The 26550-nt window shown below is 36.5% G+C and overlaps 1 protein-coding gene across 14 annotated transcripts in view; it reads right to left on the minus strand.

The window, feature by feature from the left end:
* The window catches only part of TCF4 (transcription factor 4), a 449273-nt gene extending 423290 nt beyond the window's left edge, over nt 1-25983 (minus strand). For 3 of the 14 annotated variants that reach the window (XR_014174417.1, XM_081941824.1, XM_081941819.1), the window contains exons 1-3: nt 23791-23987; nt 22600-22691; nt 20818-20890 (exon numbers count right to left, since the gene is read on the minus strand). Coding sequence is in view for 13 of the 14 variants with exons in the window: in XM_081941824.1 (XP_081797950.1) it covers nt 20818-20890; nt 22600-22691; nt 23791-23851 (226 nt within the window). In the remaining variant the exon portion in view is untranslated. Of the gene's footprint in view, nt 1-20817; nt 20891-22599; nt 22692-22924; nt 22944-23014; nt 23038-23486; nt 23494-23790; nt 23988-24402; nt 24620-24936; nt 24958-25321 lie in introns of those variants that run through there. The other 11 variants (XM_081941830.1, XM_081941833.1, XM_081941829.1 and 8 more) reach the window with 11 other exon arrangements.
* Between the last annotated feature and the right edge of the window lie 567 nt (nt 25984-26550).

Genomic DNA, 26550 nt, shown 5'->3' on the forward strand with positions numbered 1-26550 from the left:
CAAAATTGTTAAAGACAGGATGAAACCAGTCTTATCAGGACGTAGCTGAAGTTGACAGAGGCCTTCCTCTTCTTTTAAGAAGCAGATTAGATTATAACACTAAAGGGAAAAAAACAGAAAGTCTACCTGATTGAAAAGCACAAACTGCAACTCAACCAAATCCCAATTGAGAGTCTCATGTTGAATATGAGAAGCTGCACAAATCACTTACAAAATTCCAAGTGCTCATTGATTCATCAATATTCATTCTTCCTTCCTGTGCCCTCACTGTAGGTGAATGTAGCATAAACATGTACATGATACAGAAATGAATAAGATAAATTTCTGAATTTGATTTTGAAGGAGGCTTCAAACCAAATGAGCAACTCTCAAATGCTCACTTCTAATCTTTACAATAGAAAATAAAATGGGTGTCAGGTCGTCCACATGGAAGGAAGGAAGGAAGGAAGGAAGGAAGGAAGGAAGGAAGGAAGGAAGGAAGGAAGGAAGGAAGGAAGGAAACTGTCACCTCTTATTTCACTATTGACCAGAATAAACACGCTCTGGACATTCCTTTTTCAACAGGAATGAATTTTAACTTTAGTAACAAAATAGCTATAAATAGCTATAAATTTGAATGTCCAATATGATCCAAGGTATATTTTTGTATAGCAGTTAGTGCCTCTTATAAAAAGTTATAGGATGTTTGCTGCCCTCTTAATGCAACGTAGCCAAAATATATGATGCCTCTAAATAAAAAGCAACACAAAATAAAAACTGGCAAACCTTTCAAATATATGGTTCAGTAATGTGTAAATTATCTGGGAGATAACTTGGAGAGAGGAAATTTCAGGGGAATGATATCTTACTTTAGAGAAAAGTAGCAGCATTCTTTAAAAACCTGAAGATTAAGCAGAACAATCTTTGCTTAAATTAGCAAAGTTCACCTGCTTAAAAGGTTTTAATTAATGCATCAGTGCCTTTGAAATAATTGATAGATTATCAATTTGAAGATCTCTAAAATTACATATTTGGAAAAATAAGCTAATAACATATCTCACACCAATAATATTTTAAATAAGTCGAAGATAGCACACAAATACCATTAAGGGTATATGAATTGCTCTGGCTTTATCTAATATGACTGGCTTTTGCAGTGAATTTTGGCTCCATCAGATACAAACCTTTTCTTTCTTGGTACTCAAACTACTTACAACACTACTTCATGCATGTCAAAGAAATAGACTCTGTCCCTAAAAAGTTCAGTTTCCACATTTTAAAATTAAAAAGCAATTAATTTTAGTTTATTTTTAATTAAGCCATTTAGTACCAGTTCTTGCTTTAGGAAGAAGAAAGGCGATCCAGCCACCTCCAATGTAGTATGGAAATATTCTATTCCTATTTTATTGTTTTTCTAGGATGTTCTTGATGTAGGATACCAGCTTCTTTAGTGCACCATTTAAAATAAAGCCTTTCACACCACTCCACATCTTCCTTTAACAGCAACCAAAAGAATGCACCTCTTAAGGAACGAACATCGATGTGCTACATCAGGCAAAGTACTCAAAAGCTCAATAGTGTTTTATTTCAGTACAGAATTTCTTGGAGGTGAAAAAGAAGTTATAGATAAGCAATATTTCTTTATAAAATAGAACTGAAATTACAAAGGTTTAATAAATGTATGTCAAATTATTTTAAATAAATAAAAATGAAGCTTCAAATATCAAACAAGATTAATGTTGCCTTATCTGGTTCAGCAAAAGTATTATTTAAAAAATGATTTTGCAGTTCGATTTATCATTTCATCTTTGGATCTATCAAGTGATAAAGGCAGTTTACCCTATCTTTGCAGTCAACGCAAAATCTGACATAACTAGAACATTCATATCCTATGTGGCTTATTATTCCCAAGTGAGTAACTCGGTTACCATCACATGCAACTGTTTAACTTCTATACATAGAGGGGGGGATTCTTTTATAATAGTCAATCTCGTTCAGAGGTGGTATTCAGCAGGTTCTGAGCAGTTCTGGAGAACCGGTAGCGGAAATTTTGTATAGTTCAGAGAACAGATAAATACCACCTCTGACTGGCCCCGCCCCCATCTATTCTCTGCCTCCTGAGTCCCAGCTGATTGGGACCAAGCCATGCCACGCCCACCAAGCCACGGCCACAGAACCAGTAGTAAAAAAAATTGAATCCCACACCAAGGATCTCGTTGTGTAATATTTTTATGCACTTTTCAAGTCATCTTCTTTCCTACTTTGTTGTTAATCCCTCGAGCAGAAAAAGAAGCTGGGTAATGCAAGACACATACAAATGCCAACTGGTCTATCCAAGTCTGCTACATATTCTTAGAGAATGAGATAGATTTGTTATCCATAAATCATATATACTTCATGAATCAAAGGCAGCCACCTGGTGAGGGATCAAGAGTAGCATCATGCAAGTAGAGCATGATAACCAGTTTGAAATTTTCTACAAACTGAAGCAGAGTCAAGGGCTGTAACTTCAAAGTACAGTCTGGGCAGACTCTTTTTTTTAATCTATCACCTACTGATTAGGAGGATAAGGAGGAGGTAGATCTGGCTAAATTTGTTAAGGAGGAATGCATTAAGCTGTGTCAGATAACTTCATAAAATACTTTTCATTTTCTTTTGGAATTCAAGCATCAATCTATCTTCTCACAATTCCTTGTTTTTTGAGTGGTGACTGATAATTGTCTACCACTTGGCACAAAATAATAGATCATTCTTCACTGAAAGTATTCTGAGCCACCCAAAGTCAGCTGGAGTCAGCCAGCCTAAATTAAATATATAATACAGTAAATACTGTCAAGAAATCCTGTAATTTTGACCACATCACATCTTGCTTTCTGCCATGTGCCCTACATGCCCTATCTTTGAAAAAGAGTTGAAAAGTTGAACTGCTGTAATATGCGGCAGCTAGCGGTTCACCTATGTAAATTGCAGGGACAATATGTTGACTTAACAGAACTACAGTAGTTACTGATTGCTTATCAGGCACAAGTTAAAGTGTTGGCATTGAGTGTACATGTTAGGCACAAGTAACCAGGAACAGACCTTGAGTTCAAAGCACTAAAAGTTTATTACATGCTATCTATTTGGTCCAATGGTCAAGCCAAATTCATGCTAGATAAGGGTCAACAGAATTCAATTGGGGGGGGGGGGAAGGAACTGATTCTAGATGTCTTGTGGGTGTGCAGCAATTGCAAACTGATGATGTGTTTCACCCAGCCCTCAGAATCAGCCTACTTATCTTCTGCAGTAAACTCCTAAGCTAAAGGACTAGTCCTCCCTTTGTGAACCTGTCATGCCAAAACCTCAACAGTTCAAAGACCTGTCACACACAGACAAAATCACTTTCCAACAATATTGCAGCAACTTAATTCGAATTGGGAAGCTGATTTTATTTTTACTTGCTAGAATTAGAAACAAAAACAACCATATAATCAATTGTAAATTGTCTAATGTTCTACTCATGAATCACTTTTTATTATTTAACACAATCTCACCTAAACTTCGTCCGTTTCCCTCAAAAGTACAGGAAATGGAAGAAGGTGTCTACAGAACTACACAAACTTTTGATAAATCTTTGATATTGCTTTAGTAAAATTACCAGTTATGCTAATGAAGCTTGATAAACAAAAGTTGTTTTAGATATTTTAAGGCGTATCTATAATTTTAAAAAAAGTATTTTAAAAGCTAAAATGTGGCCATGTTTTTCTGAATATTTACTCAATTGGAAATTCTGCTATGTTAACTTCCTAATTAGATGTCAGGCACATTTTCAAGATCTTGCATATTTCAGTCATAGATTGGGATACAAAGGACATCATCACTATTTTTCATTGACCAAAGCTGCTTAATCAAATCTTGACATGGGCGTGAACTTGGAACACAGTCACCACCAAGCTGCCACTAGCGCCAATTAGTTGATCCAGTTTTAAGAACAGAGATAAAAAAGGAATAAAAACTGGAATATAAATGAGGACATTAAAAGAGGGAATAGACAATGTCTATTAGTTAACAACCAAGATTGTAAATTTAGTTCTTTGATATTTTTCTATTTACAAAATACTTCATTTCGAGATCATACATCTTCCTTTCATATTTTTTAAAAAACAAATTTCTTAATTAAGTAAATATGCCTAGGTATTAAGAAGAAAGAAAATTAGGCATTGTCTAGTAGACATGTTCAAGCGCTTTAAGGACAAAATTTAACCTAAACTCATAAAGTAAGATTTGTTACTATTTCTTTTAAAAAGAGTGAGAGAATAAAATTGAATAAAATGGTGCTAATTATAAACAAGTAAAAAAAATTCATGAATGTTTGCTAAGTACAGAATGTCGCAGAATGTCAATTTGTTTACTTTATACTTGCTTTCATTCCAATTAGTTCTGACCCACTAACAAACAGGGGGCATTTCATTTTCAGTTCTATTTTTAATTGCAATGTAATGTAAAATTATGGTGATCAATTTACGATATCAAATAGCTGATAATCAAATAACAGGTGATCTGCTAAGATGACCGCAGGGTATACTCATATATAGCAGTGCTAAATATATTTTTTCTGAAAATGAACAGTTTATGTTGATAGCATTTACTTCAACTTAAAGTAACGATAGATTCTGATCCTATCTACAGTTATATAATATCAAAGAAAATACAGAATACTTAACGAACTGTATCCCTCTTCCCATGGAATCAATTCAATGTCATGCTCAAACAGAAAAATATATTCAACCAAAAACTGCCGAAATGTGCAATATTGTTATACATAATTCTGTATGTGCCAGGATAAAAAAAATCACTCAATTGAACAGATTTAGGAAAACATGTCCTATTTCAACTACAGGGAGCAGAAGGTTTAATTTTAATCTAAACATGACTGCAAAGAACAGATTCTGACTACACTCAATACACTGAATTTTCTGTAAAATTGGGTGAGGAGACAAATTGTGGCCATCCTTATCTGTATTAATTTGTTCTGTAGCAAAAGGAAATAGAAGGTGACAGAAAGTATGTTAAAAATAGACAGGTATATTAGACTGCTGGAAGACGAAGTAACGAAACACAATTCATTACAAACAGAACTCACCAGGTTTGCTGTTGATACTCTATTAAGTCATATATTTGGGACATGCAGATGTATAAACCATAATGGTAACCCTGGATGACTTAACCATATTTGACCAGCGATACACATTGTTCTATGGCACCAGCCAACCAGAGGTGGCATTCAGCAGGTTCTGACCAGTTCTGGAGAACCGGTAGAGAAAATTTGGAGTAGTTCGGAGAACCGGTACATACCACCTCTGACTGGCCCTGCCCCCCATCTATTCTCTGCCTCCTGAGTCCCAGCTGATCGGGAGGAAATGGGGATTTTGCAGTAATCTTCCCCAGGAGTGCAGTGGGAATGGAAATTTTACAGTATCCTTCCCCTGCCATGTCCACCAAGCTAAGCCCAGCAAGCCACGCCACGCCCACCAAACCACAGCCACAGAACCAGTAGTAAAAAAATTTGAATCCCACCACTGAACCACATAATGGCTTAATGTGAAGTTAGAACTAAAGAGTCACTTCAAACTCGTTTCTACCACCTTCACTGTTCCATCATGACTGACAAAGGTATGTTTGTATATTTTTCCTACGTATATTCTTGAAATCTAAGAAAATCAGCACATGTGGCATCTTATGAAGAGCCACAGCTCTTCTACCTACTTTGGCAGAAAACCAACAGGTTAATTTTCTATCTGTGCCACCTTGCTCTCTGTTACACCTGAGCATTATTTTTTTTAAAAAAAATTTTTTTAAAGGGATAAGCTGAATGTTTTATAGTGAAAGCACCCCTGACAACTACCTGTCTAACATATTATGGAAAACATCCAAGGAAACTAAAAGCATAATTACTTATCTGAATTTTTTATTATTTTTTGAAGTTAAATCTAGCAGGCATAACTAAGAGATAGATGGTGTGTTTCAAATGGATTTAGGGTGAGATGATCAATCAATTGCAATGATGTGAACAGTTTTGCTTGTCCCCAAATTTAATCTCTAGTATATCTAATTAAAGGGATCATTTAAAGGAAGTCCTTGGTTAGCAACCATAATTGGAACCAGCAACTCGGATGTCAAGCACTGTGGTCACTAAGCAGAGAATCAGGTGACTGTGACAGGATTATGACATCACCTCCTCCTCAGTCATTGAGTGAAACACAAGGAATGTGTTTCCATGTGACATGTTCTCCATTAACTCTGTTGAAAGCCGGTTCTGTAAGCGACCATGTGATTGTAGGATGCTATAACAGTCGTAAATGCAAGGACTGGTTGCAAAGCTGTTTTTTATATGCCATTGTAACTTTGAACAGTTGCTAAACAAGGCAGTCAGTAAGTGAGGACTACCTGTATTAGATTATTTATGCCTATAGGTGAGAATACAATGCCTGATGACTCAACAACCGAATCTGTGACTGTAGATTCACCCACAAGTTGGCTCAAATGCCAATACAAACACAAAAACACACACACACAAATAATTGATACCAGCCAGGTTACTAACCAGGAGACTGTGAGTTTTAGTCCCAAGTTGGACCCAAAGCCAAGTGGCTGACTTGGGGTCGATCCCTCTTGCCCAATTGATAGAAAGCAGGAAATTGCAAAGCATTTCCAAAAAATCTTGCCAGAGAAACACATAGACTAGCTCAAGCAGTGGTCAAGAAAAAGAAAAGACACATTCAAAGGGACAAAAAATTAAAATTGGTAAAGAATGTCAACAGAACACAAGAAAACTTTTGTGTTTGTATTTTTTTTAAAAATAGTGTTTCAGCTCTCTTAAGAATAAAATTTATTTAATAACATAGATTTAATAATATTAAAAATATATATTAGTTTTTCGGAGTGATTATAGCCACTGTTCATCAATGCAGACCAAGAGCTGATGTCTCATCTAAGAAGTTATTGCTGATACAGGATCTGGCCTCATTCCCTCTTTTTCAAAGAATTGCTGCAGCCAAGAATGCCACATTTTGCCACAAACCCTTGAAATTCATCACAACAAACAGATTGTACACTGTTCTCTTCATGGATTCTTCTAATCCACTATATCTACGTCAAATTTATCAACAGATACACAATTCTAACTACTACGTTACTATGTTATTACGGCGTTACTATGGATCATTCTTAAAATACAGCCTTAAAAGTTTACACTTTGATGTAAGGTGGTGGTGGGGAAATGCTGTATTCATAATTATTATAGAGAGCTGCTGACACAGAAATAAGAAAACTCGTATTTTCTCTCTTTGTATGTGTTCCTGGGAATATCAGGAAGAGCCTGCTACTTGGGAATCCTCTTTAATCGTCGACTCATGATGGCCGCCATGTGCAAATACATTTTGTAAACCAATTGTGTTTTTAACTGAATCACAAAGCCCTACTTACAGTCATTCATGCTTTGGTCGCCTGCTAGTTGGACTACTACAACACACCCTACATGGGCTGCCCTTGAAGACCATCTAGAACCATGATGGCCAAACTAGGCCACGTGTGCCAAAGGTGGCACATGGAACCCTCTCTACAGGCAAGTAAGCTGTTGCCCCAGTGCATGTGGGGGAAGGTTGTGCTCGCATGTGCGGGGACAGGGAGGAGCGGAGGGCTCGCAACCCCCCCAGAGCCCATTTTTGGTCCCAGAAGGCTGCAGAGAGGCCTTCTAAGACCAAAACAGGGGGGGTCGCACGTGCATGTGCAGGGGCTGGGCACATGGGAGGGGTGTTGCACAAACATTGCATTATGGATGTGGGCACGCAATGTGTGTTGTCACACACGCCTTCGGCACGCCACGACAAAGAGGTTAGCCATCACTGATCTAAAAGCTGCAATTGATCTAATTATAGACATACCCTGGTGCATAAGTAATTAGGGGTGCAGCACTGCCTTCAAGTTGGTTTTCAGGTGCAATTCAAAATGCTGTTTTTTCACCTATAAAGCCTTCCATGAAATTACCTGAGATATTACCTATAATATTATATTATTTAAATAACACATAATTCTAAAAGAAAAGGAGACGGAGATGGGGGTGAAGTTAAATGCATCATCAGTTTAGAATCCTTGCATTGACATAAGAGAGCCAAGTCCACACACCCCTTATCGAGTGCCAATTTACTGTTGAACTTCAGTTGATCAGATTCTTGTGTTTAGGATTTGAGTAACTCTTCTATGATGCAACGTTACAAATGATCCTGAATCTTCATGCCCAATATTGTCATTGTATCATATTAATATTAAATGTTGCATTGTATTGTATTACATATTATAGTCTCAATTTACGACCCCAATTGACCCAAAAATTTAGCATGATAGTTGTTAAGTTAATTTTGCTCCATTTTATGATCTTTCTTGTCAGAATTGTTAAGCGAATCACTGCAGCTGTTAGTAACACAGTTAAGTGAATCTGGCTTCCCCACTGACTTTGCTTGTCAGAAGGTTGCAAAAGATGATAACATGACTCTGGGACAAAGCAACCATCTTAAATACAGTTGCTAACTGTCCAAATTTTGATCATGTGAACCTGTGGATGCTGCAATGGTTGTGAAAAATAGTCATAAATCACTTTTTTCAATGCCGTGTAACTTCAACCATCACTAAATGAATGGTTGTAACTCAAGGAGTGCCTGTACATTACAAAATGAAAATATTATTAATAATATTAAATATTAAATGAAAATATAATGGCCTAGGAAATAGAAGAGCAAAAAATCTGAGCTTGTGTCCTTATATCAGAAAAGGGATAGAAAATGAAAACAAAGGTCTTGGAGATTTAGTAAAAAACAATAATTGCATACAGAAAATGTATCTTCTGTATCTTATGCAGATATGGTTTAAAAGAAAAATTTTTCCTTCACGAATGAAGATTTGCATATCCAAAAAGTCTGAGCCAAGCTGAAAACTTCTCAAAATATTTACCAGTAAAGAAACTGGCGACTGATTGTCAAATCTAGAAGCAACAGCAGGTGTAGCAACAATAGGAGGACATAATTCAATCAGGATTTTGGCTGATGTTGTAAAGTATAAAATGATTCAAATTGTTTACAAACAGCACCACAACTCCCAAGATTAAAGTATAGGCTTGCTATTTGATCAGGACTTGTACAGGGTTTTTTTCTTTTTTGCTAATAAAATCATTACATAGTTATTTTTATTCTAGGTCAAATATTAGGGGAAAAAATCTAGATGAATTATCTTTGGAGATGTCACCATTCAATTATGATAGATATAAATTAGAGACCCCCTACTATTAGAGTTCTACAAAATAACTCCTCAAACAGTAGTTAAAGTACCAGTCAGCATGTATCTCTTTGAGAACAAAGGCAATAGTGATCACCAGAGTGATAGCAGGGGACAACTTAAGGTTGAGTTTATGCTTGATGCTAAATCATTGATCGGTGAATCTACATATCTTCAATTGCAACCAACAAACACTAAGTTATGGACCACACAAATACATATACAGTGAAATAATATTAATCTATTTACAGTGATTAATTTTTCCAACGAAACATCTCTCATCTGAAAAATACACTATAAAGAACCATCTTCTATTATTTCAATATTTTCCATTATGGACAACTTCCAAATGTTTGGACTTCTAGTTCCAGAATTCTGAGCTGTGCTAATTGGGGGAATCTATTCTGTATATTTGGAAGTTTCACCAGTTGCAAAACATAACTCTCCTGGAACAAGACTTCAGGAAATAGGTATAAAACCCACAATTATTTTACATATAAACAGAGATGCTGCAAATATTGGTAGTACATAGCAAGAATTAGTAAAGTCATTTTTTTCCTTAAAGTCGGGTTGTTTTCTTCCAGGCCACAAAGAAACCATTGTGTTACATTTACTGTGGGCTAGTAATTTTTGAAGACTCCTTTGTGAGTCTGTTTCATAACACACTGTCCTCACATCAATCTAATCTGAAAAGTCAAGTACTGCAAAGAACAACTAGCTCAAGAACATAGGATGATACAGATAGGAATCAATGAATTATTTCTTTTTAAATAAAAACACCCTTTTCAAAAGTATGAGTTCTATTTAAAAAGTGTGTATGTACTGTACCATAAAACAATGAACACCTCACTTAGATCTGAATTGCACACATTCTTTTCCAATTTCTTTTCATTTATATTCCTGCTGTTCTATTAAACTCAAATGTTCTTTACATACTCCCTGGTTTGCGTGTGTATGTGTGTGTATACACAGACAAACACACACACAAACATAGATATGTTTGTGTGTGTGTGTGTGTGTTGTATTTGTGCTGATAAATAAATAAAGGGAGACTAGTATAGATCTATTTCAAGCTATTTAGCTCTCATCAGCTAGCCATACCCTTACTGGGAATCGAACCAGGGCTGTATTGCATATTAGGCCAATGTAATTGCCACTAAGCCACAGGCTCTCTTCCTTATCAGCTAGGCCAGGGATAGATATATATACTTGTTTGCTTGAAGCCATAATGCTTCTTTTTAGAAATGAGAACTTAGTCTCTAGTTAAGTAGATCACAATATGAATTGCTTGAAAGATGTATCACTAATAAGAATTAACAAATTTAAAGTTATTAAAATTTGTCATTTAAAAAATGACACACTTCTGCAATCTTCTTCCTGGTTTCTGTCTTTTGACAGTGCTTTATTTATCTGATCTGTTATATATGGTCTAGTGTTTCCTGCTTGAGGAGGGAATAGGACTAGAACAGGGCTGTCAAACTAACTGCCCGTAGGCTGGATGCATCATGTGCTTGCCACGCCCACGCCCAGTTTAGCAAATGAAAAAAAGTCACAATGAGTCACGTGACACTGCCATGACGATGTGAGTTTGCCACCCCTGGACTAGAAGATTTCCAAGGTCCTTTCTAACTCTATTGTTCTGTTATTCTGTTGCTATTCTGACAAATCTATGACTGAGCGTGAATTGTGCAAAGATTGGTCCCAAATACAACAACGAAAGTGTGTAGATTAATCCAAAATGAAGACTCTAAAAGTGTAGGAGATACTTGACTGCTTTAGCTGTCTTACTGAATGGTGCAAGGATTAAATTAAGAGGCACGAAGTGATTAAAAATAAAGGAGGTCATAATGGAAATGAACTACGATCCAGAAGGCCTTAATTACCTGCATGTTTTATCAGTATGGATGATCATTTCCACTAACCTGGAATTAAACCAAATTACAGCTAGTAGATCCGTTGCACTCATTCCGCAGTATTTGTTTTCACACAAAAATCAAAATAACTTTGAAAGAGCCAAACACCACGTTAAGTTTTGAATTAAAATCAACGGAGAATATAAGGGGGAAAGATTATGTGGCTTTTTCAGGGTGTCCTCTGAAGTATTCCAATTGTCAGCAAGAAAAGAAAAGGGTAGTTTATGTTGTTAAGCAAAAAATCAAAGTGAATACTATTAAGATGCTGACAAAATAATAATGACAGCATCTAGATATAGCCTTGTTCATTCAGGACACCTTGTAAATACAGCTGCTGCTTAAATTCACAAGCTACTTTAAAAGTGGATGTTCCTCTAGAAAGATGCTTTAAACTTTGCTAACCAGCATCAAAGAATTTTGAATTGGAAAATTCGGCAATGAAGGCAAGCAGAGCCTTAAAAAATAATTACAGAGGATGCTAAATGTGTTTACAATATGCTTTAGCAATATGACACAAACATCCTAACTTTGAAAAAAAACAGATGCAGTTAATAAATCCCATGCACCAAATATTTCAAATCTATGTCAGCTCTAAAACTTCATTTTATTGGTGAGGGAGATGGGAAAAGGAAGATCATTATTAGTTGTTCATGGTGCTTTGGAATTTAACAGAAGGTTATTAAATAATGTGATTTATCTTTTTCTTTCCTATTCTCTCCCCAAAAAAGAACAACCTCCAATAGTCTAGCAAAGATAATATTTTCCAAATGAACAAACAAGACTTATTTTTCTATTTAAGAGTACAGAATCATTATAGATAGGAAGACAAAAGATATTAAGCAGAAAGGTACCTCCAATTATTCAGCAATCTTGTCAAAATTCGACATGGTGTGTGTGTGTGTGTGTGTGTGTGTGTGTTTGTGTATGTCTGTAAAGTTGTGGATAAAAATGAAACCATATCACTACTTTATCTTTCCTTCACCATGAAAACAGATGTAGACTTCACAAAATATTAAAAAATAAAGGCAACCATGTTATGTACACAACAAAACACAGTCATCATCAAATACCAGAGTTGAACAACAATCTGTATTAGAACCAATCAAAATACTGCAGAAATCTGCAAATTTTAGAGTATCCATCTGATTAGGCAGCACAAAAAGCAGGGATGCAAGAAAAACAGATGAAGATTTGCAGACAGACTACATAAATCACTACTGAGGGCTGCAGAAAACAGATAACATCAAGAGTTTTGGGGTGCAAGTTCTGAAAAGTCAAATATCTTCTGATGTGAAGAGTTGCTACTAACAGTTACTAATCCACAAATGTCCCAACTGATGACTCAGTTGGAGGGGGAAGAAAGGGAAACCCTACAGCAAGTCACATTTTTCAATGAAGCAATACAATAATCAAAATTAAATTCTTCAAATTCTAATCAGGAATCTATTGTACCTCTGTAAAAGTAATGATGTAACAGTAAATTGGAAGCCAATGCATTTAAAAACTCTGTTATTTTAAATCATAGTTAAATATCCTATAGGACTGATAAAGTCATATTTTATTTATCAAAAACTTGAATTCCAACATCCAGGTTGTTCTTCCGGGTTGAAAATAATTAACAAAAGATTCTGCAAACATATGATATCACCAAAGACTCTAATAATTTCAATCTTCATTTGGACCTGACATCCAAGAAACAGTCAGGAATACAGGTAACCTTTAACTTATGGATGCAATTGAACCCAAAATTGCTAAGAGAGACAGTTGTTAAGAGAATTTTGCTTCAATTTTATGACTTTTCTTGCCGTAGCTGTTAAGAGAATCACTGCAGTTGTTAAACTAGTAACAGAGTCATTAAATGAATCTGGCTTCCCCATTGGCTTTGCTTGTCAGGTGGTCACAAAAGTTGATCATGTGACTTTGGGATGCTGCAACCGTCATAAATATGAGCCAGTTGCCAAGCATCTGAATTTTCATCATGTGACCAAGGGGATGCTGCAATACTCGTATGAAAAACAGTCATAATTTTCCTTTTTTTTCACTGTCATTGTAACTTTGAACGGTCACCAAATGAACCATTGCAAGTCAAGGACCACTTGTACAAATATAACAACTAAATGTTTCAAAGAAGAAGCACGTCTGTGGTTTTTTCCTTTCTAAAATTCCAATATTTTGCAGCCACCTTCTAACCATTCTGTGACATACAAACAACTGTTACTGGTTCTCTCGGTATTATCTTTTGACTCCTTATGAAATAGGGAGCATGATTCTCAATATCATTAGTGAAATAAAATTGAATTGCCAGTCTTATTCACTACATATATTGATTATTGGGATATCATTGTTTCCCTTTTTTTTAATATAGTAGAATGTCTTAGTTGAAACTTAATTCTGTATGTTAACAGAGGCTGGATTAGGTATTCTCTGTTTAAGATTTTGTATGTATATTCAGAAGTAAACTCTGAAAATCAACAGGATTTGATGCCAGGAAATGCAGATAGCATTTCAGCCATGGACATTCCAGCAGCACACAATAAAACTATTCTGAATGTATTTGTATAAATATGCAAAGTGCCTTCAAATTAATTTAATATTTCCTCTAAGGAGCATTTTCATGCATGATTAATTTATTACACAGAATATCATTTCTATGTAAAAAGAAACCATGCATCCTATGTATGTATCAAATGCAATAAATATATATCTTCCTCTTTTGCTGCACACACAGAAATAATTACCTATAATTAACTGGCTACATACATCAGATCTTTAGAAACCATATTCACAAATCGTTCAGATACTCCATAGAGTTTACACTGCTTTGCAACTTCAGTTTCTTCATTTTATCTAATTTCCTACGGCGTCCACCACACTGACAAAACATTTATTCAAGAACAATTCAATAATTTTTTTTTTTAAACCCAGACCATTAGAAATACACACACTGTTCCTGATTAAGCAATTGCAGGTCTGTTATCTTGGCTTCTGGGAATGGATCTAAATAGCCTCATAATATCAAACACTGTAAACCACAGGCCTGGGAGAATATACTTTTCTGTAGGCTCTGCTAAGTCACAAACTTCCTGATATAAAACATAGCTTACCATTAGTTGTAAATGTTTGATCCACAATGCTTACAAAATGAGTATGTTTATAGTAACAGATTAAAGATTAATCTTAAAACGAAACAGTTTATGAAAACCTAATTCCTACGCATGCATAAGAAAAATCAAAGCATTAGTGTACAGTATATCATTTAACTTATTTCTGAGAATTTGTTATTTAATTCATTATCCCCTTAACAAAGAAAATTGAATTCTTCCTTTTTCTAAATAAAAGAATTTACTGAACCAATTCTGAACTTTTGCTGAACACTTTTATTACATGCCAAAAGATTTCATTGCTGTGAGTTTTCAAATTAGATAAATACATGTGAGCATATATGCCTATTGCTATATGAATGCCATTAGCCCAATTTAACAAAATCTGTACATTAAATTTTTCTGCAAGTTGTCAGGAAGTGATATGACCTTACATAAAATGTAATGAATCATGAGTTAGCCAGCCATGTCTAAGGATACATACATGCAAAACTCAAAGATGCCTGGGTAGTGATATCAATACCTACAGATTCAATCCATTTCTCCATTTAAAAAAATGGGTTTAGCATCTGTGCCCTAGTCAACTATCAGCCACACAAAGAACCTCCTGGATTCCGGTGGAACAACAAATGAAGCAAACAATCATCTCTGAAAACTTCGAGTTTTTCTATTGCATATAAAGGAAATATTACCCAAACCAAATGAATGGTATCGATTAATGAACAAGTGCACTGACACTAATACAAATTATTCAGTTAGTCTCTCGCTTGTATCCCACATTACTTGTTACAAGTAAGCCTGATCCTCAATTTTGCATTAAGAGTAGGTTGCCTTTCCTCTTAAGTTTTAGTCATTGCTTATAAACAGGACTACACATATTTTGTTATAAATTCAGAAGATTTAAACCTAACATGTTCAAATATCTGAAGCATACCACATGCCTCTTTTCAACCTAAGATAATATATGGGACAAATTTTGCTTTTAGCCTGTATTTCAGCCTCATGTCCCAAAGATCTCTTAAGAAATGATAAATTTATATATAACTATTTTCAGAACAGCTCTGAATAGTACATTTCTATTATTGGAATTATTATTGGAATAGCAAGCATAAAGGACAACATTTTAAAATGTGACATAAATCACTTTATTAATATTGATCACAATAAATACAACAAATATAAACAAAATTAAACTTCTAGATTAAGTAACTATTCTACATAGACTTGCATGAATAAGTACACTACAAAATATTTCATATATTTACATAAACATTTCTTAATTACCAATTGCATAACAGTTCTTACTGACTGACCTCTGTTCATAGGCAAAACTATTTATGCTTTTGTTTTCGAGGAAAAATAGCCACATTTCCATTAACTTACACACAAGAATATTACGTTATAAAGTCTGAGGCTTAAGTCTGAGAAGATTAAGAGGCATCAGAAAATATAAGCATTTAAGTGGTACGTTTTGGGAACATTGTCTCAATAGGAATGCTGTTTTGGGGAATAGTTTACATATATGACTGAAAGGTTTCAGTGCTGAAAAAAATGTGGCATGTAATTAATCATATTTTTGAGTACTTCCGGGCCTGGTCACACAGTAACCCATAAATTGTTGAAATGAGAATATGCCTGAACATATTATAACAAAACATAGATGGGAACTGAAGCTCTTTTTATGTAAATAACCTTTATATAATAATAGAAAAAAAAAACTAGAGCATTAGGATAAATCTAAAAAACACAATACAAAGAAAATATTTAAAAGTAATAGCATCATCCACTATATAAGAATCATTTTAAATGATGCATGTATTTTCAATTTATGAATTAACTATATTTTTGGTGCAACTATATTTAAATAGTAATATTATGCATGAAAGTAATTATAGTTGTAGATACTAATAAAGTCCATCTTCATATTATATCATACTTTCTACTCTTCCCTTATTGAAGTATTAATTTTAGTCATGTTAATCCATTCTAGTTGCAACTCTACACAATTTAATTATGTATTTGTATTGGATGATTTTTTTTCTGATTTTAGGTACATTTCTGTGTGACTATCTATACACATGTACATACAAATCAAAATGTACTGCTTAAAAATTAGTTATCTTTTAAATGGATGATTATATTAGATAATATCTAAATTGCTACATTTTCCTAATGTTTAGAATATAAGCATCCATTTTTGCATATTTTGATTTTCTTCAAATAGACCATTTATTGTTATTTAGCAATGGAACTAAAATAATCTGTATTAGAGTATTTTAGTCCCACTGCTCCACCTGATAATAGCATGTATCATATCTATATTGGGATCAGTAAAATAGCTCTAAAAGTCACAACGATGGGTAGAGAAGTCTATAAGAAAGAAAATTTCTTACAGTTGTCAGATTTTAATTTTTGCTTCCAATTTTAAAATTTGTAATAACTTACTCAGAGCACCTGTCAGAGAGTAGGATAACATTTGAATAAATAGATATTTCAGGAGATCAGTTTGAAGATGGAAATTTCATTTAAGAACCTCTTTTTTTAAATACCTAAGGAATAAAGTTTTATTCTGCAAATGAATAGAGAAAGGCTCACAGAAAAGCAATTTTGAAACAAGGCTCTTATTTTAAGCTGAAATGATTTAAAACTAAATGATATCTATACTACGATAGGAAATGTCAGTCAATACCTATCATGAATATATCTTCTTCCATTTAAAAAAAAATCCTACATTTTAAAAAAACCCTATGCCAAGGCAAAGGCTGAATTAAAACTCTTCTTGCTATTATAATTTTCTCCCCATGGGAGGGAATTTTCTCTATGGGTAAATCCTATGGGAACCCAATCTTAAATGGTTTAGCCCACACATAGAATTATCAGCTCTTTATGAGAATCAGGGCCAGTGTTCTAGCAAAGAATTTCAACATGTGACACAAATTAGCATCTGCAAATAAACCAATGAAAATATCAACCAAACATTCCTGTAGGTCACTAGAAAAATATGGCAAAGATAACCTATTTCACCTTCCAGAATAAACATATCAACTATAAAGGAATGAAGAACAGACCAGTTTTAGGTTCAAATGATGCACATACAACAGCCCAAGGTGCTAATCAAAGCTCCGTCTTAGCTCTCCTATTTCAAATGGTTAAAAGGATGGATGGACATAGCATGATCCCTAGAAAGAGACTACTAGAAGGACTTATCAGAGGGAACATTGTGAGGGGATCTGTACAGACACACATTTGGAAAAGTTTGGCTTCTTAAAAATTGCCACGGCTCCTGCATGGAGAGATCCTTAAGATGTTCTTGAAAACATATGTGAAAGCAAATATTTGTGCAGCAGGCAAAGAAAATCACAAGTAGAGGGAGAAACGAAATGAAAAATAACCTTTCTTGAACATAGCTGAACATTCCAGCTTGCAGATGTTACTAGGATCTCAACAGAGCCCTAGTTTACCATAATTTTGCTCTAAACATTTTTACGGCTAACAAAAAGCAATCATCATCCTAATGCTGGCAACCTTTCTGAAGGCTGTGAAAATTGTCTCTTAATATCCTAAAGTCAACTGGCAAAGAATAATCCAACCTATAGCCTACACAGTATTCAGTCTCGGGATAGGCACCTAAACATTATTTACATGTTCCCCAAGTCTCCCTGTTTTAAGGTCACAAGGCATCTGAACCATTATGGCTGGCTTGTTTTAAAGCTTTCTGCTGAACACCTGCAAACATCAAACAAAAACTGCTAGTCCTTTAAAGCATTGACAAAATCCTTTCATGTGAAAAATGCACCCTGAGAATGTCAGGCCTGTGGCTCAGGTTACAGTCGTTTCTCCTTCTCTGCCTTCCAAGTTCTAAAGGTAGCAAGAAACCACATTTGGCAAATTAAAACTTTAAAGGAAAATCCAGGCCTGTTTTCTTTTCATTCACACATTACATGCCACACCAGATCATTTTGTATGAAACGGGTTTTTTTTTAAATGCACACATACAATTTGTTTGCAATATTCTGCTTTATACTAAAAATCTCGAACCAGCTCTTCCCATCCTTTCATCAAATGAGTACCCATTTTAACAAGAGATATAAAAAGATATCCTAAGTAGTCTCCCAACCAACCTCTAGATTGCTTCGGATTCTGTACAGAAAACAAGTGAAATCTAAGCCTCAACTGGACACAACGTATTTATTTAGCACACTTATCCATGGACCAAACTATGACATTAAGCTACAGTAATGTTGGGTTTTCTGCAGCAATGTGTGTATATTAAAATGTCATCATAAGGATACTTCCTACCACTTTATAACAGAACCATATTTTGACTCAGCATAACAATAATGCAACTATATAAGTGCAGGACTCCTCTGCATAGTTCATTTGTCAAAAACACATTAAGAAACAATAAAATCAGGAATCAAAGTATAGTAAATATAACTTCAGGTCCCAAGCTTTCTTTAAGATTTAGAGACAGATTCATAACATATTGGCTTCTATCAACTTTTCTTCCTACTAAATGATTCATTTTAAAAGCTATTCCTTACTGATTTTAAAAAAACACAAACCTATTCTATGTAATCATACAAATTCCTACAATTTTGACACATTGTTATTACTGATACTTAATCAAGTAAGCTAGAACATAAAACTGCTTAGTATATTCTAATGTTATCTCATTCATAAATAGGAAATCAGTTTATCAAATTCAAGAGCTTACAAGATATTTTTAGAACTCTGGTCTTAAGGTGACTTAAGAAAAAAAATAGCATGGTTTTGAAATCTCTTCAGTTTAATTTTATTATCTTACTTCGTGCTTTTGTATTTTCTTCTTCTTTTCAGTTATTTGCATATCAAAGCAAGATGGTTGCCTAAGCATATAATAAAATGCTCATTTTTGTCCTTAGATTTCAAAAAGGGTTTTTTCATCCTTTTAAAACTGTTGATAAAATAGTCTCTTAGGAGATTATTAAGCTGAGGCAAATCCTTAAAAATGAGCATCTTGCTAATATTTGTTAGAACAGTTATCTGTAACATTGATTAAATATAAAATGAATTATCTGGCACAAATAATTTATACTACTTATGTAATGAAAAAATCTCCTTATATACATTCTTTAAAAGATTATACTAGAACAATTGTTTTGTTTTAAAATAAAACACTTCTTGGTAAGATACTACATTCTAAAGAAATGGATAATGAATGTGTATTTAGGGATCAGGGTATATGGATTCAATAAATGTTAGTAAACTATCAAGTTAGGGATTCCTTTATTTTTAAAACCAGGAATTAACCAGACAATATCTGAAGATGCAACAAAATATAAAGTAATTTCAAACAGATGACTATCCTAGTTGTCAGGATATCATTTATTAAAAATGTTATAAAAAACATTCAAAATATTTTTAAAAGAAAACTATTTAAAATAATTAAATATATATTAAACTGGGCATCAATTTATTTCTTATTCATTTGAATTCTTAGTCCAGGCCTGTTAAAACCACTGGGAGTTTTGCTATTGAATTTGATAGCATAGTAATGCCGTACACAGTAACAGATAATGAACTTGTAAAATCTTACCAAAATTTAACATCTGGTTCAGAGATGCTCCTCTCATAGAATTTTGGTCAGTAAACAGTTATGTACAATTGCCAAAATGTTGAATACACTGCAGCTATTTAATTGTAAATGTATCAGAAACATATCCAAAGGACAACATTCAGTAATGCAGGAAACACTATAAAATACAATTACTGAGGGAAGAACAGTTCAGATGCGTTTTTCACACTGCTAGCATGACAGAAAATGAATTATTCCCAATACATAAACATATTCTGTATTCCAAATTCAATTATTATTATATTCAGAGGTTCCTGCATCAAAAAACCAGACCCTTTCTTTGGGTCACAGAGAAAATAACTATTTGCAATGAATATAACACATTTTTCAACACATACACAGAAAATAAATATTTGCATTAATATCAACAGGCTCTTTTTTCTTCCCAAAGCTGTTACGATCATCAAGAAAGTCACTGTAATAGGATTTCAGCTTATGGTCAGAAGTGTTGCCCAGACAGTAGCTAATAGATGGCCAAATTTGTATATGCTAATGCTTAGAACAAATTAGGATGAAAAGAAAAAAAGAGGATGGATACTAAAATAGAACTATAAAATGGTTATTCCTCTTTTGAAATATGGAAATAATTGCTACCTTTAAGGAACTGGGTTTTGCTTCTTATATAACAAAAGGAAAGGTGTGTTTTAAAAGGTTGGCATCTTAAAACAGGTCCTGCAAAATATATATACATACATATATGTGCATGGAATTCTTCTTCCTAAGATACTAAACGAAACATTTGGCAATATGAACAATAGAGCACTTCAACTGATCTTATTAATATAAGTCCTTAATCCAAGCTAAAGTTATGCTCCCCAAACTCATGCTAAACGTACATGTAGGGAAAAAAAAATACTTTTAAGGACACTTCAACTGAATTCCAAACAGAAATTGTACATACTTGAGCCACTAAAGTGTCCACTCGCCAAAGAAGTTGGTCCATTCTTCCCACTGCTGACAGGAGGTGAAAACATCTAAAAGAAAACAAAGAGGTATTATTGTTGGTAAACAGAATTAATTTTTTTCCTATGCTCAAAATCCATTCAACATTATACAAAAGCTGTCATCGTGATTTTGTTTCAATATGAAATCTCTCTCCCATCACTGCCTTTGCCCACAGTTCTTTAAAAAACTATATTCTTTCCCCCCCCCTCTCATGTTAGTTTCACGCATTCCCCAAACAATATAAGATACATGGTAGGAGGGACTCCAACCCCACACACATATCAACAAACGAAAACCTTCCTAAAAACATTCAGACTGGCAAAGGTAAAGGGGGGGGGGGGAATAAAAAGTTTGTTACTGAAACCTTGGTCATAAATGAAGTTATATCCATCTCCATCCTCTTGTTAGGATTTGCCTCTCATAAGTGCCCTGGAAACTTCCACCTGCCCTAAATTTTCACCTCAGCTTTTAGTGCATGAGCAATTACATTACACTCACACTCACTCTCATTCCCTCTCTTCTTCTCCTTCCCCCCCCCCACTCTCCTGCGTTTATTTCAACCCTAATTGGTTTTCATCTTCTTCTACGTGTCTAGTAGAGAATACACACCTTCTTCCTGAGTCAGAGACTACAAAAAGCAAAGGAAGAAATGAAAAAAAGAACAGTTAGCAAACTGCTGCCTCAGGCTACAGTTCTCTATAGCCAAACTTCTCAAAGCCATGTCTGGAAAGGGAAGTCTGAAGGACCACAGCAGACTGAAACATCTTCCTTCTCCCCCCCCCTCCTTGGATCCTAATTTCCCCCTCCCACAGTGGAAGTCTTTAAAGACACAAATGCATCCTATATGAAATTGACTTATCTTGCTTCTCTTCCCCCCCCCCCAACCAAACATGAATAAATAATAAAGACTTCTGACATATTGGAAAGAAAGGGGGAGTGGGAGAGATTAAGAGTAGAGGCTTTTGGGGGGTGGGGGGTGGAAGAGCAATCCAAAGATGCAGGGAATATTCTATTAAGCAGCTACTCAGGATTTGGTTAATATTAGGCCTTAGAATCAAGTTATTAAAAAAAGTCTACAGGTAAAATTAAAAATGAAAAGAAAAATCACGCACACATACACACAGAGAGTGAGCTAGCCATCAATAGAAGGAGGAGGGGGGGATATCCACAGGAAAGTTGCAGCCCATTCATTGATAGTAGAGCAAGATGAGTTTTCAGTGAAAACTTGAAGCTAGACTACTAGTTCTGGATTTCCTTTCACTTTTCAGGTGGCAAAAAATGAAACAAGGGAAGAACTAAAAGTATACTGTAAAGAAACTGATTTACCCATCAGTTAAATGGCATGCGAGCCATCACTTTTAGAAGGCAATGCAGCACGTTAAGTAATTCTTATACACAGAAAATAATGAAAAATATCCGGATTTTTTTTTAAATTATTTTTTTTGTTTGGCAGAGGATGTGTGGGTTCGTTTTTTTTTGGAGAGGATGTCAAATGCTAAGCACACACATCCCAATAAATGGAAGACCTTTTAAGTCCATCTCCTTCAGATAAGATTCTAATCAGTAAATAGAGCGTGCATATTTACCATGAATTAAAAAAAACGCTGATTAAAAATTACTCATTGTACTTTTTTAAAAAAAAAACTCAGTTTGGCTTTGTTTTGGTTTAGTTTAACAGACTTTTTCTGTGCTTTTTTTTCTTAAACAGCTGTTGTTCATTTCCACCGTTGTTTCTTACCGCACTGAAATCCAGTAAATCACTGAGTTCTTTGTCCGTCCCTAAGGCAGCCATTCGCTGTTGGTGATGCATTTTAGCAAAATCACACAAACCTAGAAACATGGAAATAACCGCAATCAGAAACCCAAATCCCGAGCCTTGCAGGAAACAATCCGATTTTTTTTTCTTCCTTGTTTTTGTTTTCACGAGACTTGGGGAGGAAAGGGGGAAAGAGGTGGAAAAGGGAAAGCGAGGGAGGGAGAGGGGTGTGTGTGTGTGTGGAAAGGCGACAGCGACAACGAGGAAGTAGTAGACCAGAAAAGACGAGACCGTCGTTCTAACGAACCGGGGGCTAAACTCGGTTAGCAGCTACTCTTGACCCCAAAGGCGGGAGCGACACCGAGAGAGAGAACAGGAGCCGCGCTGCTCCGCGCACCGTTTATGCAACAGGAGGTTCAAACAGGAACGAAGAGAAACGTAGTGGAGTAGCAACTACAGGCACCGTTCTCCCAACTTTTATTTTTTTTATTTCTCGGGCAAGCTCCCCCTTTTCTTCCCCCTTTCCGCTCCAACGACCGGACGCTTCCCGAGCATTTGATTCAAAGGGCCAGCAAACCAAGTCCTTAGAGTAAGCCAAACGCACACTCGGGTCGGTACAAGGGGGACGGAGGAGGAGGGAGGACAACATAAATGGATGGGAAAGGTGTGGGGCGGAGGGGGAGGAAGAGAGAGAGAGAAAGGACCAGAATCCGCCTTTTTGATACCCAGCCTGGATAGTTTTGTTTTGGGGTGGTTGTTTTTTTTTTTTTTTGTCGGATTCAAGAAAAGAGGAAAAGCAGTTTTTCCTCATGGATAATCTGGATTTATTTGAAAGGTAGCCCGAGACTGGAAAGTAGCGAACTACTGACACGAAAAGGGATTCCAGGCCCTGCTGGCAACAAAGTCAGCCGTTTCTTTTAAAGCAAACAATTGGAAGGAGAGGAGGGGTGAAAAAGGCCATTGCTACCCCGGGGAGGGGAGGGGGGGAGAGAGGGAGGGAGAGAGAGAGAGAGATGCACAAGCAAATCCCGCGTGTTTAAATGATGGAGCACCGCTGGCACTCGTCCGCGCTCTTCTCTATCAGGACCAGCCACAACTAAAAACTCCAGCCCAAAAACGCACATTTTTTTCCTCACTTTTTTTTTAAAAAAAGAGGGCACCTCCGGTACCTACCGGCCGAGAGTGACGAGACGGGGGTCCCTTTCCGACCACAGCCCCGAGCTCTGGATTTCATTGCTCGAAATTACAGCATCCACCAACCAACCGCACATACACACGCAGGAGAGAGAGAGAGAGAGAGAAGGAGAGAGGGAGAGAGAGAGAGAGAAGAAAACCTCGCAGGCGCCACGCGAAAGCTCTCCCTGAACAGGAGCGGGGAGGGAAAAAAAAAATTAAGGAGGAAAAAGCCGGGCGAAGAAAACGCGGCGGCGGAGGGAGGTAGCCCTGATTCCTAAAGCAAACTCTTCTCTTTTTTTCCTGCCTGCCTTAGGGTAAAGAGAGGGGGGTAGGAAAAACAGGGGGGAAGGAGGGGGGGAAACATAAACAACTCCCCCCCCCAAAAAAACCACACGCACACAAACAAATCCGAATAGGAAGCCGGATTGCAAGTTCAGAAAGGGGGAAGGGGAAAAAAAAAAAGAGCGCGAGCCGCCCCGCTCCCTCGGTGGCAGTTTTGCCTTGCAAAGGACCCCCAACACGAACACACACGCGCACGCATTGCAACCCCCCCCCGCCGCCCCACGCTCCAAGGAAATATATATGTACATCAACGCAATAAAAGCAAACCTCGTTTTCTTCCATGCCCCTGCTCCCGGTCGCTGGAAACCGACCTACACGCTGGCTGGCCGGCTCTTTCTTTCTTTCTTTCTCTCCTTCCTTCCTACCTTCCTTCCTTCCTCCCGCCTCTCTCCACGTCCCCAGTCCCCAAGCACTTTTAAGATTTATTATATTAAAAAATCATTCTTCCGCCGTTCCACCCCAAGGCAAGCCGAGGAAGGTGATTCTCCCCTGCAAATGCACGTGATACAAAAGGTTTCTCATCCCCCCGCCCCGCCCGGACTCAGACCCACAACCATTGTTTGGTGGGATACTTGTTTAAAACACACACACACACACGCTAACACCATCAGTTCTTTTTTTGTTTTGGTTGTTCGGTGCAGCTTTTCTTTTTTTTCCCACGCTAGTGTAGCCTAGGTTCTTATAATCTGGAGGTGAGCATAGAGAGAGGAGAGAGAGCGCGCATTAATGGGAAACTTTGGAGAAAACCGAGCGTTCCCAAGCAAGTTTTGTTAAGAGATTATTGCCAACCGCTCCCCTTACTTTTTTTGCAAACATGGTCGGTCTACTTCGCGAAACGCAGCCACAGGCCTCGCACCGTTCGCCTTCCCGGCCTCCCTCCCCACATGAAAACCACGAGTGAGAGTGGTTTGCCCTCCCCCACCCGCGAGATTGAAGCTAAATTCATTTTCTTTCCAATTAGTGCGTAAGGCTTTGCAGTTCATGCACACGTTATATTTATTCAGTTTAGGCGCTCCAGTTTTTTTTTTTAAGTTCAGTGTGTGGCTGGCTACCTCGTATCACATAAACAATGCAGTTCAATATTGCTTAAGTTGTACCAAGTTAAAAAGAGGAGGAAAAAAAATACACTGGGATCAACATGAAAGAAAGAAGAAAAGCACTCTTAAGAGGAAATTTTTAACTTTACCTTAAATGGAACAATGTGTTCACAATATTCCAAGGAAATGTATTTTTAGGGGAAGCAAAGAGGAAAAAGTCTTCTGGTCAAGGTGCTTTTATGATCTCACGTGTATTTGACTCAAAAAAAAACAAAAAACCACGAAGTCCTTTTAAACACGGACTCCGTCTCGTTGCAGAAAATACTCCACAATATATATTTTTTAAAGGAATTAAAACCCCGGAGATTCTGCTTTTGTTTTGGATGATCCACAATAAGTCAATTGCCAAAGAAAAGTTCGTCCCACCTCAACAGCACAAAATTGAAAAGCCAGCCAAAAAATAAATAAAAATAAAAAGCACAGCAAATTTGTTTGTTTGTTTGTTTTAAAAAAAGGAAAATCCGGTCACTTTCCCTCGTGTCTTTCGTTACAAACTCATGCCCGGCTAAGAAGCTATTTTTTAAAAAAACAACAGCAAAAAAACCCCATATATTTCGTTGCTGGACGCTCCCCGCACCCTGCCCTCCCCCACTCTGTCTTTTTTAAACCACGAGAAAAAGTCTTAAACTTGCTCCAACTTTAGAAATCTCTCCTCTTTCTGACCATCACTATGGACTCCCCCGCGGAGAAATTGATAGTAATACGTTTCCCTGAAAGATACATTGTAATCCATTCACATCCGGGCAATGCAGGGGTGCTTATAAAAAAAAGGGGGGGGAGAATAAGCTGCAGCTCCCGCCGCTGCACGTTGCTCGCTCCTGCTGCGTCGCCTATTACAGAAAATGACGCCGCCAGGAGGGGAGGGAGTGCAGGGAGCATAGAGAGATAAACAGCCGGGCTAGAAAGTCAGCTAAGATGGAGGAAACAGAACTCTGGAAAGGGGGAATGTAAACCAAACGCTGGAGGAGGAGCAGAAAAGTCTTTGAGGTCTCTTGTTTTTTGTAACGCGCACGCTCAGAGATACCTCCTCGTTCAGCCCCCTGGCATCGCGCTGTTGCAAGCAGTGGAGACAAGCAAAGGGGAAATGCAATCAGTTGTGGTGTGTGTGTGTGTGTGTGTGTTTGCAGCCTGGCTTAACCTTTTTCTTGCTTTTGATGGTTCCTTTCTGGCTTAGGTGTGTCTTGGGTTTGCCTAGCCTGGGGGCACTGCAGAGAGGTTGGCTCTCAAAGCCAGTCAGCTGTTTACCCAAAGTTGTAGGAGGACCTTCTTTTAAAGCTTCTCATGGTGACACACTTGAGGAGGGTCAGATGAGAGAGAG

The sequence above is a fragment of the Natrix helvetica genome, assembly GCF_964273705.1.
Source record: "Natrix helvetica genome assembly, chromosome: 2".
Classification (NCBI taxonomy): domain Eukaryota; kingdom Metazoa; phylum Chordata; class Lepidosauria; order Squamata; family Natricidae; genus Natrix; species Natrix helvetica.